General features: G+C 34.8%; 1 protein-coding gene across 3 annotated transcripts in view; it reads right to left on the bottom strand.

The window, feature by feature from the left end:
• The window catches only part of LOC105046808 (uncharacterized), a 45,362-nt gene that overhangs the window by 10,334 nt on the left and 14,595 nt on the right, over positions 1-20,433 (bottom strand). For 2 of the 3 annotated variants that reach the window (XM_010925530.4, XM_073259519.1), the window contains 9 exons: positions 19,676-19,771; positions 14,426-14,543; positions 13,052-13,318; positions 9,886-9,987; positions 9,344-9,701; positions 9,125-9,238; positions 4,250-4,881; positions 3,728-3,921; positions 1,964-2,186 (listed from right to left, as the gene is read on the bottom strand). In XM_010925530.4, coding sequence (XP_010923832.1) covers positions 1,964-2,186; positions 3,728-3,921; positions 4,250-4,881; positions 9,125-9,238; positions 9,344-9,701; positions 9,886-9,987; positions 13,052-13,318; positions 14,426-14,543; positions 19,676-19,771 — 2,104 coding nt within the window. Of the gene's footprint in view, positions 1-1,963; positions 2,187-3,727; positions 3,922-4,249; positions 4,882-9,124; positions 9,239-9,343; positions 9,702-9,885; positions 9,988-13,051; positions 13,319-14,425; positions 14,544-19,675; positions 19,772-20,433 lie in introns of those variants that run through there. The other variant, XM_073259520.1, reaches the window with a different exon arrangement.

Here is a 20,433-nt window from a genome sequence, read left to right as displayed (position 1 = left end):
CTCCTTTCTTTTCTATCATTAGAATCACCCCTTATCTTCACCTTCTTCCTCCAAAATCTCCTCACCTAATATCCTCCTTAGTTCTATCTTACCACCCACCAACCCAATTGTCCCTGCCCTGTCATACCACCCAATAGCCCCTGCCCTCACTATAGTCACCTTGCCTGCTTCTTGAGATAGTTTGACAAGCATGAGTCGAGGAACTTGCTGCTCCTCTTCCCCTTTGATCTTGTCTACAAGCCAACCCTATAGCCAGCAGCTGAAATACGAGCATGCAACACTCCCAGAGAAAAGTGGAGGTCTGATGGATGGATGGAGGTGATGGATGGATGGAGGAGTTTGCTGGAATAAATAATAATCCATGCTCTACAAGTGATGATTTGAGTTAAAGGAGAGGGTGCAGCACCAGAGGAAGCAGATGAGGGAAATGCTTTCTGACATGGCAGTTCATGGAATTCACAAAGGAGTATGATGGATGACTAGAGAAGCAGGAGAAGGAAGCAGCCTAGCAACAAAGGGTAACACCTTTTTTGGATGATATGTTGCAGCAATCAAGGAAGAAGGGATGCCAATTGTCTAAGCAGTCACCAACAGGTGCAAGCAAGAGGAAGAAGGACAATTGCTGCTAGCAAGATGAAACTAGCAGCATGCAGGATAAAGAGAAGGGTTGGTGAAAGCAGGGAGGTTGAAGAAGAGGTGAAGGCACCAGATCATGACCATGTGGCAAGAGCAGCAGCTTAATTGGCAAGAGGATAGAACAGGAGGACATAAGGTCCCTAGCAGTGAGATGGGCCTGGCAATGGGAGAAAATCAAGGGGAGCTAGGAAAGAGAAAGGCAGTCAGTTCAAAACATTAGGGTGGGAGGCATTTACTTGAGCATCATTCTGGCATTTTGAAAAAATAAATTGAACTGCACATATCTTGAAGCAAACATGAAGGCAAAAAACATTATGAATAACTCTATTTCTTGTGAGTATTATATATGGCACCAAAAGCGTGCATGATCTAATGTTGGCAGGTTTTTCTCCTCCTAGGCGACCACCATGGCACTTTTTCTTCTTCTCTATTTTTTTGGGAAGGGGGGGTCCTGTCCTTGCCTATGTGGTATCACTATGTTGCTTGCTTAATTGTACCTCGAATATATTCTTTTGTTGACTTCCGTCACATGTCACCTCCCTTAAGAGCCTGGCCTAAATCGAAGTGATATAAATTCTGGTTTTCCTTTCTTTTTTAAAATCTTTTATGTGCATGATCACATTCAACTCCAATTTGTTTGATCCATTTAATGGTTTCATGAGCATCCACATAATATAGCTACAACAAAAAAAAAAAAGCAATCAATTAGGGATAAAAAAAATGGCAATTTACTCGCTCTCTTTATGATATGGGATATATTTTTTATAAGAAATTATATTTGGCAGAAAAAGAAATGCAAATCAATTTTAGATTCTCTCTCTCTCTCTCAACATAACAAGCTGATCATAAGAAGCATCTTTAAGAGCCACCCAATTCACAGTCATAAATCAATGTAATATTCTTTATTATTAGATAGGCACTATACTTTTTTAGTATTTTATTTATAATATCCACTACTTAAATATTTATCTCAAACTTAAGTTTGCATGAAAACAAATTTGGCTAGCAAACCAATGTTAGTTTACTATTTAGCAATTCATAACAAATTACAAGAACAAACAAAATCACCACTATCAAATGTTTCCAACATTCTTAAATTCTTAATGTTTTAAAATATTGTCATATCTATTTCTCAATCACTGCAAACATTAATATCTGGTTGCTTGATAGATCTCAACCACAAACTGAGTGCTATGGTATTGAAACATGAAGTACCTTAGAATTTACAAAGCGTCACCAATAGCCGAAGTACATAGAGCTGCAATTATCCAAAAATGCTATGAAAGATAATATCTGAAATGTGGAATATTCATTGCTCTGAACTTACAGCATGTGCCTCAGATCCATGTCTCAGGGATGGGAAAATGATATGAAAGAGCTCTTTAGCTGTTTTAAAGCCACCATCATCTCTATAATCAGGTGGACAAGAGCATGCAAACATTGCGTACATTAGCCACTGGTCCAATTTGTTTTCTGCATCTTGTGACTGATGAGCCTTCCCACCCAATTCCATAGGTGTAACTTGGGCAAGTCTATGTCCCACCTCTACCCTGCAAAATGGCAACTTACACTTGAATCTCTAGCCACCAGAAATTAACAGCTTGCTAACATAGGCTCACTTACTTTTCATGTAAAATTAACCTCGTTTGATCAGATATCATGACAATAGCAGGAATAACTTTTAACAAAAAAAGGCATCTCCAAGCATCTAAATAAGGTATTTAGACTTTGTGAGTCCATATGTTTGCAAATCATAGTGTTCATTAATTAGTTATTTTGATAAATGCTTCTGAAATTTGAAAGATAAAGAAAACAAGCCTGTCATTATTGATATTTAAGATGCCAGAATATGTCTGCACTAAAGATTATACATATGTATCTTTAATAATGTGAAAAATGACTGGAGAGAACATAAAGACATTTTTTAAAATAATATAATTTTAAACAGAGCAATACTTATCCTCCCCAAGGGAAAAAAAAAACAAAATAGCATCTACCATTCACACATCAATATGAAAATAATACAAAAAGGACAAGGCATCACTATGTTGGTTTGCCTACCTATTTATTTGTTTATTTCATAAATTAAATAACTGGATTCTCAGCCCAGCATTCTAAAACATTTTCATGTTCCAATTGGATATGTTATATTACACTAATAAAGTAGTATTATAAGATAATAATTTATATCATATCACCTTATATTATATTATATATTATACTATATGTAATTATTATTATTATATTATTCTTATAGGATTAGGGGTATTTTAGGAACAAAATAAAAAAGTTATTTTCTTGACCGATGGGAAAATGACTTACCCACTTCCTAGATGGATAAGACTTTTCCATCATTTCATAAATAAATACTATCCATAAGAAAATAACTTACCCATCCAAAGAAGCATAAGAATATAGGTAAGTTAGTCAATGAGAAAGTTGACTAACTTTCCCATAATATTTACCCATCAAAGAATGGGCACTAAAAAGCTACTCTCTTGATCACAGCAGCAGCTACAAATAAAGCCGTGAATTTATCCAGATGATAACAGAAAAATATATAAGAGGAGAAAAGGAAGAAAGAAGAACAGAAAGGAAGAGAAAAGAGATGAGTAGACTGGAGACAAGAAAATGGAGAGCTTTGCACCTACATTGACCAAGCACTCTTTTTATTACAATATATAATTAGGTGACTGGTAAATAATTCATGGCCATCCAACATGTCCTCCTCTAGAATCAGTTTTGTATGTTAGCATAATTTGTCAATTATGGGTTCAAAAAAAATATTAACATGACCCAAAAGCCATCTAAACTTGTGTCACATGGACTAAAATAATTATATTAAGAGCAGGGTACTGACCTGATGTCAAACCATATACTTCAGCTGATAAAAAACAGATACATAAGGGGCAGGTGGCATGCACTATAAAAACCCTTATTTTGCCCTAATATGTGGTTCACAATTGCAACTTCAATTTAAAATAAGGTAACTTTCAGGTGACAATATATTTTTTATACCAAAAACCATAAAAAGCAGGAAGAAAACTAATGCAGAAAAGGAAACATTTAAGACGATGCATGACGTCCTTGCCTCGCTTCCTGCACAGAATTTGGGCAAAGCTCTGCAGCATATTTTACTAGTTCACTAAGACAGTGGGCCCATCTGTTCTTATCCGGGCTTTCAAGAATGGATTGAAGAGTTATATCAGAAGGAACAGAATCCAACTCCCGTCTCAAATCATAAGGACGACCAGAATCCCAGTAGCAGCTCTGAACGATATCATCCTGTAAGATGGATCAAATTGTAAATGTTAGGACTTAGGAGGTTTGTAAAAGAATAGCAACAACAAAACTACAAAGACTTGCCAATTTATTTTGATTTACGTCATGAATCCTATTTTGCCGATTATTCATGTTAAGAGCAACATCTAATGTCATCTCAAGCTCTTTCCCAACCCATCAGCATAAGTCTACCTCACTCCTTCGCAGAGATATATTAAATTTGTTATGTGTTCCCAAAACAATTCAGCAAGGAAACGTTGATCTCAAAAGCAGAAAAAAAAATGCCAAAGCAAAAAAGATAATAGACATAAAACCATAGAACGAGGCTTACCCCATTTTCTTCCAAGACATCAATGATAAATATTGGTTCTGCTTCATATCTTAACTTATGATCAGCCCGCTCGCTTATTAAGAGGTCTCTGATATCGTTTCTCAAAGCACGAACACAGCGCAGCAACTCTAAAGCAGTATGTCTTATCTGAACATCCACAGAACTGAGAAACACAAGACCAAGTGCATCCATTTCTGATATACGGAATTCAGATGGATCTGCTGACTGGAGGAAAGGAGATCTGTGGAGTGAATCATTTCCCAGACCTGGTCGCTTTACATATTGAGCATCATTTTCTAACATTTCATCAGAAAGACAAGCCCTCCACAAGCGCATAAGTTCAACCAGGCGACCCAATGATGTTTGAATGAGCAGAGGGAACTCATCAGGAAGTTTGAGTATGAAGTTAGCCATCCCTTTCATCACAGCATAACGACGGTGGGGAAGATAATGCACAATCCGGTTCATCACCTGCACTGCTTCTTCCCGAACGCCAGGATCAATGCTTATGCCATGCTGAGGAATGATTTCAGTTATTTTATCACTACGGCCCACTTCTTCGATCAAATACGGTATGCACTTCAGCACTGACCTGAAGAGAGACCCTTGAGATTTTTCCTTTGTTACAGTATCTGGAAAAGTTTATATTGGATTTTATGTCAATGAATATACATATAATAAAAATGAGTATACTTAGACAACCAATGTCATAACTCCTGTCTCCTGATATATAATAAAAATCATAAAACAACAAAAGGAATGATATTACACTAAGCAATTCTTAATAATCTAGATGCAGTTTTTTCAGACAGAGAACACAAAATAAGATATAAGGAGCTCAAAATCTAAAGAGGCATAGACATTTAATCACAAATTCCATTTTAAACCTCCACTTCATATTGTTTAAATTAATTGAATAATTAAAGAAGTTCTATTTGTTCAATGAATTTCTCCTCCAATGCAAAATCAAAATGTAAAGGCGATGCTGCTAAGCTTCTCACCCTTGGAAGAATTCAGATGTTCGGTACCCCTCTTGTGAGGCACTTTCTAAGCAGTCTGCATTTTGGTCCCAGCCTAATATTTATAGAATAGGGCTTCCACGGCTAAATACCACCCTTTCCGAAGAGATTCTTGCCAACACCATTGATCTCCCTTCAGCGCATGCCATATGAACATATCTTAGGAATGACTTTTTTTGGGGAGAAGTAGAGCAACAACTCAAAAGTCGAATTACTTAGTGCAAGAGAGGTACATCTTCCATAACTGACTAGATGATAGGTATTAAAAAAATAAAAATGCCAGGAAATTACAAAGATTTTAGTAACCCAAACATATTACCAGGAAGAAGCTACTTGGTGAGGAACAACACCAAAGAAAGCAGAGTTTCAAATAATCAAACCATTCCAGCTTTGAAATTAGTCATGGTAGTTTTTCCTTAATAGGTCCTTCACCAAATGGATCCGACAGGAACTGATTTCAAGAGCCAACTGTTCTGTGCATCTTCAGCATGCTTTTCATAGATCCTTTTCTTCTGAACATTCATGGTACTGTCATAATTGTTTAATTCACAAGCTCATCCGCCCAACAGGTTAAACTTTGGATCCTGGTTTAGCATTAGTCATCCATCATCTTCAATATGATTAGGATAAACATCTCCTCGAATAACCTTCAATTTTTCCATGTCGGACAACATGATGCAATTCAACCTATTCATGCTGATGAATAACCAAATTTGCAATTTCTCTCAAACTTATTTTAGTAATTTCTTAAGCCTTAGGTGTTGTTTGGTAAGGGATGATATTTTACATCACCTCAGTGATGTGAGTTAGGTGATGTGATCTTGTTTGGCATTGCAACATTCCATCCAGTGATGAAGGATCCAGTGATAAATTCGATGCAATGCAGTGATGCTACCACCATACATACCCTAGGTGATAGCACATCACCAAGTATTAGTAATATGCTGAAGTTATTTTGGACAAAAATGTGCCTGGTCAGTAAATTGGAGAGAAGAAAATTCCTCTCCATCTCTTTTTATAGATGCCTACTTTATTTTTATTGACAAGTTTAATTAAATAGTATGGATATCTTTTATTTATTTATTGGATGCCTATTTTATTCTATAGGCAGGTATAGTTAATTGGCATGAATAGATCATGCTAAATCCTTCATGCTTTTCTTTTTCTCATTTTATTTTGATAGGCTAAATCATTCCTAACGGACAGCCCTAATATTGATGGCCACAATTGGTTAAGTCTAGCCAAATCTGATTATATATAATATTATTATAATATCATTTTAATAGTCTAATCAAAATAGATACCTATAATAATAATAATAATAAATATTATTGTTATTACTACTATTACTATATGTTTTTGTGAAGAGTTGTGAATGAAGAATATTTAATCAACTTGTAGAGTAATTATTACATGCTAATGTGTAAGGCTATTTATGGTATCTTATACATTATCACTATCACTATTTGATGATATACCAAATACAATCAAGTTCTATTCCCATTGATATTCCAATGACATACCAAACACAGTGATCACACATCACCCTAGTATTTGCACATCATCTAGTGCTCACATGACCCCGATGATCACATCACCCCGATGATCACATCATTAGTGTACTTAGGAATCTCAACTCAGCTCAACTAAGTCTTAATCCTAAACTAGTTAGGATCGGCTGCATGAAACCCTTTCCTACATTCCGCTCTATTAGGGGGCCACACTTTTTGAAAGATGGAGTGATATCAAATCCTTCCTTAATATTTCATCCCATGTGATTTTTGGTGTATCTCTGCCTCTTCTTCCTTCTATATGTATTTTAAATCACTTTCTCATAGCAGTGCATCCCACGGGTCTCATTATATAAACACAAACCATCTAAGCCATCCTTTTCTCAATTTGTCCTCAATTGGTGCTACTTCCACCTTTTTACAAATGATTTCATTTCTTATTCTATATTTTGTTATATTATCACATATGCATCTCAACATTCTCATTTCGGCCACAAGTCATTTTTATGCACATGTTGTTTTCTAATTGTCCAACATTTTGTACTATAAAGCATTGCTGGTCATATAACTGTCCTATAAAATTTTTCAACTTGACAAGCATCCTATGATGACAAAATAACCTAGTCGTACTTCTTCATTTTAGCCACCTTACTTTAATCCTACGGATGGCATCCTCTTCAATCTCCTTTTTTTCATGAAAAATTCGTAATTCTTAATTTTCACCAAACCTTTATTTTTTTTCTAATTTTACTAAAACTACATTCTATATATTCCATCTACTTAACCACAAACCCCCATAATTCCAACTTATGATTAACTCCAGCTTTAGGTTTATACTTTAAGACCACACCATCTGTAAATCGCATGTACCAAGAAATATCATGCTAAATATGCCTAATAAGCTCAATTATAACTAATGTAAAAAGATAAGGACTTAGATTTAATCATAGTCTATTTAGGAATCTACAAGGATATAATCTGATTTCAGACTAGAGTTCATAATAAAAGAGGTTGAACAAACAAATTGAGAAACTCCATGATGACAAGGTGAAGATTCTCAAACCTGACTAAAACTTGAAGAAAAGGCAAAAAGATGCTCTGATGTGGTTAGGTTTACATGGTGAGCATAGTGGCATAGATCAAAGTTCACTGATTGTCTTGTACTATTTTTTTTAAGGAAGGATTCTCTTGTAGATTCAGGAGGTGTTTAGAAGGTATAGAATAATTTCTAGACAGCATTCAGAAGGTTCACAAAAAAAAAGGGTCATTCAGTCATTATTTCTCTTACAATTAATTACATAAGTTGCTCCTAGGTTAAGTGATGCAGCACCTAATTCACAGAAAACATGAAAAAAAACAAATGATTTAGACAGCCATGTGAAGGGATCCACAGAATGTAACCAACCAAACATCTTAAATCCAAAGAAAGTCATCATGAGCTTTATCATTGTCAAAGTATACTCCTCTCCCACAAAAGTTTGTCAGGGGTCGTTTGTCTTCTATGTCTTCCTATTGTGTAGCCTTTTTTTTCTGCTTATAGTTAGTCATGGGCTTCTGTGTCTCTTCTTTTCATAATATATATGACTGTTTACTTCTTTATACTTGCGCAAAAAAAAAAAAAAAAAAATAGCAACAAAACTATAGTAGGTTTAACGCAAGACCCATTGACTATTGATGTCATTGAAGGCTCATAAAATATTCTCACCACTAATTTAAAGAGAGAAGCAGCAGCAAGAGAGTGTCATATTCATTCCTCATTTATAATAAGCATGACCACTAAACCATATATCATAAATATGGATTGATGTTAACAAATCTTGATTCTCCCTCAGGTTGTAGCCTCTATCACATCGAGTTTCCTCATAGCTCTGATCAACATGTCCGCCCAAGTCTTCATCCATGCTCTTCTGGTCTTTCTTTCACAAATCAATCAACATCCTCAAAGCCCTCTTTAGACAATTGACTTAGATGCTCAGTTTATTCTTCAATGGGGATCATTATAACAACAAAGACACTCTCCAAAACTTCAATTTCCCAAGTAAACCAATAATGAACATCAAAATTCCCACAATTTTTGAAATTTTTATAGAACATGTGATATATTCTACCAGACTCACCATGGTGTAAGCAAACTCTCTCATGCTGATGACTCCAAGTGTTGAATATCTCATGCAGTAGTGCCATTTTTTTTGAATATCTCATGCAGTAGTGCCATTTTTTTTGAATATCTCATGCAGCAGTGCCATTTTTTTGTTGAATATCTCATGCAGCAGAACTGTTTTTGTTATTTTCACATATTACAAAATGTAAGAACTCTAGCATTAAGAATGAGAAAAGAAGCATACCTATTGTAGTCTTAGAGGATGTAAGAAGGGCTTGGCTATAGACTTTATTGCAAAGCCTTAAGATTGCCTCGATTGCAGATTTTACTTTCGGAATGTAGTGTCCAATACCACGAACTGACATTAACAAACAAAAACTGATCTTTAGCTTTTTCTTCAGAAAAAAAAAAAAAGGATATCAAAATGCAAGAGAGAGACTTATATGAAACCAGGATGTATTACCATGGAAAACTTCTAAACCAAATTGCTGATTTGTAGGAGACATGACAATGGCGAGCAATGCTCTTAGACCAATAACCTTTGCTTCACTCAAACTATCAGATTTTAATAATTCTAGGATCATGTGATTCATGGCAAAGTCCAGATTGCTTTCAGCTAAAGTAACACAGAATTCAACAAGCTTATCATGCTGAACATCTTGAGTTAGCAAGCCTTTCTTCAAAACAGTCAGCAATTGTGAAGTTACACTATCTAAATAATCCCACACGCGATTTTTAGGTTGGTAATCTGCATAAACATTTAAATAAAATTTCACAACCCGGTGAAGACAGTCCAGTGCCATAGAGCGATGGTTTTTGTCCTGCATAGATATGGTTACTCTTAAATTAGCTCTTCATAGGAAGGACAGACATTAAGAAGATCAGCATCTCCCTGCTATTTGAACAACATAAAAAGCTATAATAATAATTGGTGCATGAATACTTGAAAAGTACATGAAAAAGTTGCACACCACACAAAACAAACTATATAAAAGTAGCACTTACTTTAAGATGTTTATACAGAAGCTCCATGTGCGAGCCAAAATTAGTGTTGAAAGTTTGTGGATCTCCAAGACAAAGCAGAAGGGTCGCCAATGGGAAGCCAACCTGGGAAAAAGAAAGTAATGCTTCTACAGCAATAGCATGCATTAATGAGGAAGCTAATAGAGCAGGATTTCAGCTCTAAAGAACAACAAAATAAGTTGGATGGTGAATTAATACATAATACAAAAATCCCATAAATATTATTAAAAACAAGCTTTCTGTAAGCAACTCACAAGGTGCAAACAGATGACAAGCAGAACCCTAAAGAATTTTTTAAGACAATTTATAGGTAATTCCATGGAAAAAGATTCAAGGGAACTATCTTACAGGTTTCTTTTCCTAATATAGGCAGCTATGACAGGTTTTTTTTAACTATTGTCCTAGTCTATGAAATTCAACAAGATAACAAAACAATTATTACATGCAGGATAAACCACATGATGATATGACTGCCAAAATACTTTCATTTTGTAAGTTTTAAACAAAAAAAAAAAAGCAATATCAAACAAAGCTTATCCAATATTTGGTTGGGATCATAAGAGGAAGGATGAATGAGATTGGAAGAATGGATGGCCTCCATCCACCTTTCGGTTCAAAAAGTTCTAAAAATGATGGATGAAAGGGAGGGATGATCCATCCACCCGGGCCTGCCAATTTGCAACATCACAATTTGGAAAGATGCAAGGAACGATGGATGGAGCATGTGACGAATAGGATTTTACGTTGACAAAACTGTTCCTTATTAACTTTTTGATAAAACCCTAACACTTCTTCAGTTTTTTCATTCATTTTACTTATATATTTTTTTAATTTACCTATACTATTTTTACCCTGTAATATTAAATTTTATTACTAATTATTTTAATTTTAGCACATAATTTTCATAATTATAAGTAAATAATTGGAATTGTCTTCTATTTTTTATTTATATTCACTATTTTTAGTTAACTATTTATATAAAACTATAAAACTAATTAACTATTTTAAATTAAATTATAAATAACTATTTATTTATATAATTAAAATGTAAATAAATTTATTCATATATAATTTATTTATAAAATTATTTATTTAATTAAACTAAATTAAGATTAAATATTTATATAATTTTTTATATAATTATAAATTATAAAGATTATAAGTTTACATATTGCTTTACTTTTTTAGTATAAATAAGTATTATAAATTAATAATCATAATAACTTTTTTATCAAAAGATAATTTAGTAAAAATATCATACAAATATCATTCATCTTTCCTTCCTTTCCTCCTATACTGAACAAAGAGAATTATTTCCTATCCTTTCATATTTCACCAAACACACAAAAGGATGCATGGAAGATTCATCCATCATCTCCCATATCAATCCTTCCTCCTCTATCCATCCTCCAATCCATCTCTCATACCAATCAGAGGGCTCATCTTCATTTTCTCAATATAGATCTGAAACAAGAAAATAATCCCTTTGGTATTGCTTATGCAATGCAACATATGCATCTTAAAATAACATTTGAATTCCATATACCCCATTTTACTTTGAATATTGTTTGCATATCACCGCATTTATTTGTCTCATCAATAAGATTTGAATCATTAACTTATGGTAAGCATCATGGGGCAACATCTTAGATATTAGCAACTGAACCATCTATGCTGACATCAAGGAAAAAGGTGTAAATTATTGCCATCAACATAAATTAATAATCCTTATATTCCTTTTTAAATCGACAACTGAACCATCCGCACTGACATCAAGGAAAAAAGTGTAAATTATTGCCATCAACATAAATTAATAATCTCGATATTCCTTTTTTTTATTCGACACACACACAGATATATATATATATGTATGTATATATGTATGTATACGCACGCACTCACATACGTATGTATCCAGAAGATATAAAAATTCAATAATATAATGCTTATAATGTTTAACTTATAACACAATGGTCAAAGTGTCAAAAATAGTATTCTGTACCGGTCTGAACCGGTCGGTACACCCCATACCATACCATACCGTTGGGAAATCGATCCAATTCGGACCGGATTTTCGAAAAAGTCCTAATAGTCGGTTCGGTACAATATCGGCCCAAACCGCCCGATACTGTACGGTTTGGTCCGATTCAATATGGTTCGGGGCCGGTTCGGTCCGGTTCAACTCAATTTTCTTTTTCTTTTTTTGTGCTGTTGGATGATTTTTTTTTATTTTTTTATTATCGGTACGGTACTATACCGGTCAACAACCAGCACAGATTTCAGTATCGAGTCCGCGAACCTTGGTGTCAAACAATTGCTAGTGTATCCATATTCAATCTTTATCACGTTGTTAATTTAGGCTTTTCTTGCCATCATTAATGTAGACTTCATGAGTCTTAAATCCTTGACATCCCTTATAGTCAATTCCATATTTTTGCTCTTCACCATGTTAATTCATGCAGAATTCCTGACTTTCTTTCAACGTTCTTGGTTTGTAGTATTCTCTATGGGATTCTCATTCACAACCTTTGTCATAGATTTAGACAAGATATGTCACATGCCAACAATCATTGTAGCATAGATCTTGGGCTCTTTTTTTTAATAATGTTTTAGACACTCGCAAAAATGCCCCCAATGGACATGCCACTCAAGAATGCCATAACTGCTGCAGTCAGATATAAATGAACACAAAGGTAAAGAGAAGCAAGAGTACTTCTGGGGTGTCTAGAAAAGCTTTATTAGGATCTGGGTTTAAGCACAAAGTACAAATATGGCAAAAAAAATGATGAATAGGACTTGTCAATACAAACAATTCGTTCATGAGATACATCTAACCCTCAAAAATATTAGAAAAGTAGAAGTCTAGATAAATAACCCTTTTCACCTCCCCACCCCACAACCCCGAAAAAAAAAAAAAAAAAAGAGAGAGATGATCTTGGATTATGGTAGAAGACAATTGTCCCATATGTATCCTGGCAGAGCTGTTTCGCTTGAAGGAAATCATGCTAAAAAATCTAGAAACCAGACCTCTAAAATTTGCAGATGAAATTATAGAATCCAACAAAAAAACAAAAGCATTAATAACCTTTATATGATGGATAAAAAGTGCAAATATGGACTTCAAATAAATCATGTTCACGCTACTCACAGCTATATGTTTGCTCTGTTTGTCCATCCAATGCATAAGGTGACCTCTAATTCGAGCAACAGCTTCATACCACAAAGTCAATGCAGGATCCACACCCAATGGAGGCCAATGGTTTTTTCCACCCTCTGCAAGTGGTGCCAGTATGCTTGAAAGCATATTGCATAGTGCATGATGCAGTTCACTCTTTCTTTTATGGGGAACACGATTGAGAGGATTTGCTTTTGCCACAAAGGATGCTGATGCATTCAATTGACCCTCTGTTTTAACCTGGCAGAGTTCAGGAGATGCATCAAGCACACCATCTAAAAACAAAACCATACTTTGAGTACACAATAACTGTATACAACATAACATTGCCCTGAAACAGATTTATTACACATGGTAATTGAAAGAAAAAGAATATTTTCATAAACTGCACAGAGTTTTAAAGTTGCTAGGAAAGAATAAATATGAGTCTCAATAATACTCTAGAATTGTCAGATCGGATGTGTTTTTCTTGGCATTATTGGGTCAAAATCAGGTCATTTTGCTCAAATAGGTGGTTAAAGTTTCTCAACAAAGAAACAGTCCAACCAAACTACTTGGTTTTTCCCATGATTTTACACACCTTTATTCTGTCCATTTGCGTACCAATTTAATGTATTTCACATTTCTTATTTTTCTTGATTTGTAACTTGACTGACGCACTGGTTGTACACCAATGGCCACCCAATTCAAATGTGGACTCCCACAACATTGCTATGTCCATTATCTGTTACAGTTGAGGCCCTCCTTTTCCTGCCATCAATATTATTATTAAGAATATGCCTGTATCTTGCCCTCTTGAGCATAGCTAATGCATAAATTGTCATGCACCATGATAGGATCTTTGAATATTATAAAGCTTCTAAAACTAATAATAAAACTTCTTTTTGCAATAGCATCCCTTCTACAGTACCCCTTTCTCAACCAATCACCAATAAAAGCCTATGATACCCATGAACAACCACGATAGGATATGGACTACTAGGAAACCTTAAAGATGTCTAACAGCCTTGTTTCATCAGGATGGGTTGACTTTATGAATCCAATAATGTTCCCTCCTGCAGGTGTCCACATCCAGTGTCAATGCAAGCTTAACAATGCCATGCCAAATTCAAGTCTGGAAAAATTAAAAGGGCATTCACTTCATTTAGACAACCAATTGCAAAGAATAGGTCGACAACGAAAGAGTTGATCATATAGCAAATATGAGCAACAAAAAAAATTATCTTTACAACCATAAACGATTAAATATATATATCCTCCGTATGTACAGGAAGAAAGCAGCTTTGCAGTTATAGTTCTGAAAAAATCCAATCAGTTGACCATATCACATTGACAGTTAATGCATACCCCCAACTTAAGGTAGCGCATTCCATTGATTATGCTGAGTGTCTCACTTCTAGCAACACTAGTATCAATTCGTCGAGTATTGAGCTCCATGAAAAACCGTTCAGTCACAGAACTAAACCTGTATAATGTAATGAATATAATGCATGTCATTATATTGAAATAAAATATATCTTAGATACAGAAAGCCATCAACTGCCACAGCTCAAACTGTACATTGCAAAACATATAGATCAACTGCCAATTCTGATGTCATTTCATGCCTCTGCAGATATTTTGGAAACTTTATGTGATGTGGAATTTCGTAGTATGTATGTTTTGGTAACTGGCATGTCAATTGTTTCTCACCCATCGTAATTGTAACAGTTCATGACTTGTTGGTTATGTTATTGTCACTAACTGAAACCAAGAACTAATATGCCAATGCTTTATGCACTCGATAATTTGTTTTTACTGCAGCTCCATGCAAAGAGCATGCCACATAATTTTTATATTGGTCACTGCATTTCTCCCAACTTATTGAAGTTGCTTGTGAGTTTAATATCAGCAAAGTTCATGTTATTCTGCACAATGACATAATCTCGTAGTAATCATGTAATATTGCACAATGCCATTCTCCTCTCCTCTTCCGTAACCTCATTGAGTTGCCCAGCATTCTAAGTTCACAATAGTCAATATAATTAAGAGTATATTGCTTCTTAACTTCAAAATTCTAAAGAACTTGGCTTGATTTAATGATTGAATTAATTTGGAGTTAATGGGTTTACAAAGCATATGTTTGTGTGGATCTTCAGCATGAAATGACTTGAGCATCATCATGCCAATGTTCAGGAAAATATGTTACTAGACATAATTTCTTAGCTGAACAATTTACACATGTTAGACGACACTGCAGACTCAAGGTATTGAGCTACAAGCAAATTTGTTATCGATGAGAACCACACAAACTTCTTCATGTTAAAGTTGATAAGAACATTATCATTAGAATTTAAGAAAGGCATTCTAGAACAAAACTTCTGTCAAACAAAGAACATTTGCATCAAACCCATAGATGCATGAATGAGGAAGAACGGATTGAATCTTCCAATTAGATTGTGAACCATGAAAAAATGGTTTGAAGTGAGAAAATCCAACCATCCATCCGCACACATTATTATTTCTTCCCAAATAAAATGAAATCTAGCAACATGAATGATCAAGATGATAGCATATCAAAATTAAAAATTAAAGCAACATTGGGAAGCTCAAATAGCAAAACATGGATGTATTCTCTTGCTAATTGATGTTCAAAACCAAGATTCGCAGTACCAGTGCGTACAACAAGCTTACTAAACGTACTAGTACCAAACCAATACATCGTATGAGAGGGGTTGTACCAAGTGTCATACACCAAAGTGAACCCCATACATGGCATACCGATGCCGAATACCAATATAGCCATAGGGACCAGTGCGAAGATTGCAGACCTTGTTCAAAACAATGATGGACATTTTGGAGACCAAAACTTCACATCATTGAAATTAAAAGAAATGATCAACAGGCAAATAAACAAAATAAAAAAGAAAAAAAAATGAAATCATTGTCGAAACCAAAATCTCCTTTCAAATCTTAGCTAAATTAATAGTCATAACCAAGAAGGATTACAAAGAGACAGCACAAGATTCTGAGGAGGAAAAGACCAAACAGTGACTTGACAAGGCCCTTTTAAAATTAAAAAAAAATGATAAGGACTAGAAAGCTCAATTGTTTAACTAGGAATTGAACTCTTCTCATTGGTATGGATGCAAATAGGTGAAGTTATCATTTTAGATCCAATGGATTAAGCCAGATTAGGATTTTAGATCGGAAGATATTTCGGGCTGAGTCTAAGTCAATCATAACCAACCCAATCCTAGCGCAGCCTATATATATGATATATATCACAAAAAATGAATGCTTTTATATGGTATAATATCAACTAAAAATTGTGATTATATTAGAAGTACCAATTAATTGCTTAATCTAGGTATATTAATGGTTAGTCTGCCAGATGAGCATTTAAATTTTCCAAAATCACTCAATCACCAACATTAAAATCGCCTTTTCTTCTTTATTTAAAAAAGGTATTAGGTCCAACCAAGGTTTAGGACCAGGTGAGGCCAAGCCAGGTCAAGCCAACCTCTGTATTTCTGTAATGGGGGACCAGATCTAGGTCAAAAAGAGGGCTTAAGTCAGACCAGGCTAGGCTTGGGCCAAATGGAAGTTTGCATCTGGTTAAGTCAAGAACCATTACCCATTTTTGCATCCTCTCAGTTTGGTGCATGCTTTGGTTTCATCTTCTGATGGCAAGTTTGAAGCACAATACCAGATCAGGCTCAGTTGAGCAATGAAGGAGATTCCCGTTTTGCTAGATATCAGATCAGGCTCAGTCGAGCAATGAAGGAGATTCTTGTCTTGCTAGATATCTGAATAAAGGCTTCGCAAAATATTAGTTCGATGAAGACCTAACATTTTGATGAACTTGACTGTTTTGGATGGCAGACATGAATGGAGTGCATGTGCATACAAGCACTTACAAGAGTTAAAATTGTTTGAGCGTAGTTGCATACATTTTTGTTTTTGATGATGAACTTGATTGTTTTGGATGGCAGACATGAATGGAGTGCATGTGTATACAGGCACTTATAAGCATTAAAATTGTTTTAGTTGGATACATTTTTTGTTTTTGATGCTTCAAGTATTCAAAACATTCAACTAAAGCATCATCAACAAAATTCTCAATAGCCAGAAAATTGATCAAGTGAAGGGCAATTTGTGTCTATTGAACTGAATTTTTAAGGATAAATCTTTAATTAGTTGCATATTTAGAAAATTAATATTTGACAAGTAGCTAGTTTCCACTGAGTGACAACTGACATTGTGGGTTATGCTTAAATTAACAGGTTTGGATCAATAAGGTAAAGCCCAGATCAGCCTTATCACATGCTGCTCTCATGCAGACTGCTCAGAGTGCTTATCATGACAAATTCTATAACAATTAATGTAATAATATAGTCTTTGTTTTTCAGTAAGAAATAATAGACTTTCTAAGTTATTTAACATACAATCAAGTAAATTATATCATATATAAAATACTTATATCAAGGCTTTAAATCCTATAGGATGGAGCAATTTGCCCATGGAATGGGACACGCCACCATCCCATCCTGTCTCAACATTGGGAACCAGGGATGTCCCAAGATGTACCAATTAGGATGCTGGAACAATAGTAGGACAATCCCATCCCAACACTTAGAATGGTACTCTCAGTGTCCCGCAAGATGTCCCACTGAGATTTGAGACCATGGTTTATATTGCATAGGTATAGTAGAATATATATACGTGTTGGACTTTGTGGAGTCTGAATTATTCAAATCACATCCACTGAGTTGGTTCACAGTCAAGATCATGCTCATAAACACTAACAACATATCCACCATTTGAACTGCAAGTCGTGGTGGAGCCCATCCCTATCACCAAGTGCAAAAAGATCATCATCTTGTTGCTAGCTTCAACTGTTGACATCAACTGATCCTGAGAAATCTGATCCACAACTGATAAAAGAAAGCTTTCTAGTTTCTACCCTCCAGATCATGAGAGAACAGATCAGTAGACCACTTGCACCCAATCATGATCATCATACTATATCAATAATCAGACAACAACAGCTAAATCTTTTACAATTGTAATTCTTCTAAGTTGAATTGGGCAGAACAAACTTAAGATCAACAGAACTCGATGCATCACTCATAAGATTTGCAAAGTTCTTTAATTAAAAGATTGTCAATTTTCAAATCTTAGTCTTGTGTCCTTGGCTCAAAAGATCCTTAGGCAAAGTTGGACACAAAAAGCATGCTATGGTGCATGTCTCAATGCATAAGAATGCAAATTAATTTGTTATGTCAATGAAAACTTCTAACCATGATCCATGATTTATTGCTCCTGTACCATTTTGATATAAAAATATCTCGTTATCAGGTTTGTGAAAGTGCACATGGTCCAATTTTGCATGGACATAGCAACAGGTTGTGACACATGTCAGAGTCTAAGCAGGAGCAAGAAATCAGGATTACATGTCAGTCTAAGCAGGAGCATGAAATCAGGACTCATCCTTTTGAAGTATATTTTATTAAATGGAAAAATAGAACAGCTGTTAAGAAGTAAATCCTCTGATTTTGAAGAGCCATCATTGTGTTTGTTTCTACCAATAATTAGAAGGTCAACATCTTCATTCTTTACATTTCTAATATCATTAATATCAGATAATTTTTACTTGTGAAGTAAACAATAATCTGTGTTAAATTACCAGCAATCTGTTACAATGACATGTTAGGACTTTGCCAACTCCTTTTTTTCATTTTTCTTTTCAGTATGGACAGTACCACTCCCATTAAAAAAAATGTTATGTCATTGTTTTTTCTCAGAACTAAATGCAAACAAATAGCTGCCCAAAAAAAAAAAAAAAAATCAATAACAATTTGCAGCAATTTCTGCATGACATCTCATTTGCAAACTATCAGGCAATTCCTGAATCCAATTTTTTGGAGAAAAAAAGAGATAAAAGTGAAGAAAGTGAGAAAATATGACAATATAAAATAGAAAACCTTGGTTTCTATACCCATTTAATTTCCTGCAGAAATCAAAATTATTTGGAAAAAATATAAAAAGTCTCTTCTATTTGTTTACTTTTGAAAAACCAAAAACAACACCTATAACAGTGACTAGTTATTAGAATCACCCTTGCAGCATGAGCAGGTTCTCTGATGCAAATTCCCCAAAAGAACAGGACAAGCTTCAACATGGGCTTGTCCGTCTCATGTACAAACTAAAGACAACATCTCATATATTTTATAAGGGCTCAACATCTGCACCTCATATTGTTTTGTAGACTTCAGGAAACATGCATGAGAGTAGAAGGCCTAAAACAGCTATATGAGATATTCTCAGTAATTCGAACCTTTTTGCAGATATATTTCTGTTGTAAAACATGATATATGTTGTACAGAATATGCTGATTCATGTGCTTTTAATTGGCAAAAATAGACCATCTGTCACCAAGAATCATTTGAAATAATCATATGAATCAGAAACTTGAACAACCAAAAAAATTATAATATTCCCAGAAAGCACCAAAATGTATTATAAAAAAGACACAGCATATTTAGAAACAAGAGGAAGATCTGACCAAATTAACTTATAAAATGTCAATAAAGGATCAAGCAATGGTATACATACCTGATCCGTGATAAAGCACCTAATAATTGCGCAACAAGATCTAGGAGAAGACTTCGCAAGTCGACCAATGAAGGATAATCCACCTGGCTAACATTCCTACATATACACCACCAAATCAATGTTAAGAGAAACAATAAGCAACATGTTTAGCACAAAACCACAGTTCCCCTTCCCAATTCAGACATATTTAATATAAGAAGCTCTTTAATCTCCAGCAACAGCTTTTGCAGCTTATTCGTCGTAGTTGTTGAGCAAAACATGATTCAATTGTGAACATTGCTCAAAATATCACAAAACTCAGAAAAAGGCTTGGCAAAACATGAATCAAATGTGATCTCTAAGAAGTCTTAATTCTCCCATTAAATGCTGAGCATGAGAGTCTGCGAAACATGAACAGAAAGTGGTTTTAAGAGGCCATGATTCTTCTAATAAATTCTGAGCATGTGCAGCACACATCACATGCATATGACTCAACCACCTCCCACCCCTGGTTCAAAAAAAAAGGGACACCCGGGGAGCCACACCTGCCCCAGATGCAGGCATGCGCACACACCAAAAAAAAAAAAAAAAGTAATGGGAAAAAAGACTAGTCAAAGTTCTGGATAGGATTTATGACTCATAGCAACAAATATATTGTTAAAACATAAGAAGGAAAAATAAAAAAACTACAAAAGATGATCTTGTATTTGTTATGGACTAACTTTAAAGGGCTGGTTTACAGCGGAAAGAAGAAGATGACTGCAGCTGCAACTGGCGCC

The sequence above is a fragment of the Elaeis guineensis genome, chromosome 6, assembly GCF_000442705.2.
Source record: "Elaeis guineensis isolate ETL-2024a chromosome 6, EG11, whole genome shotgun sequence".
In the NCBI taxonomy this organism is placed as follows: Eukaryota; Viridiplantae; Streptophyta; class Magnoliopsida; order Arecales; family Arecaceae; genus Elaeis; species Elaeis guineensis.
This window is presented reverse-complemented; position numbering and strand designations above follow the sequence as displayed.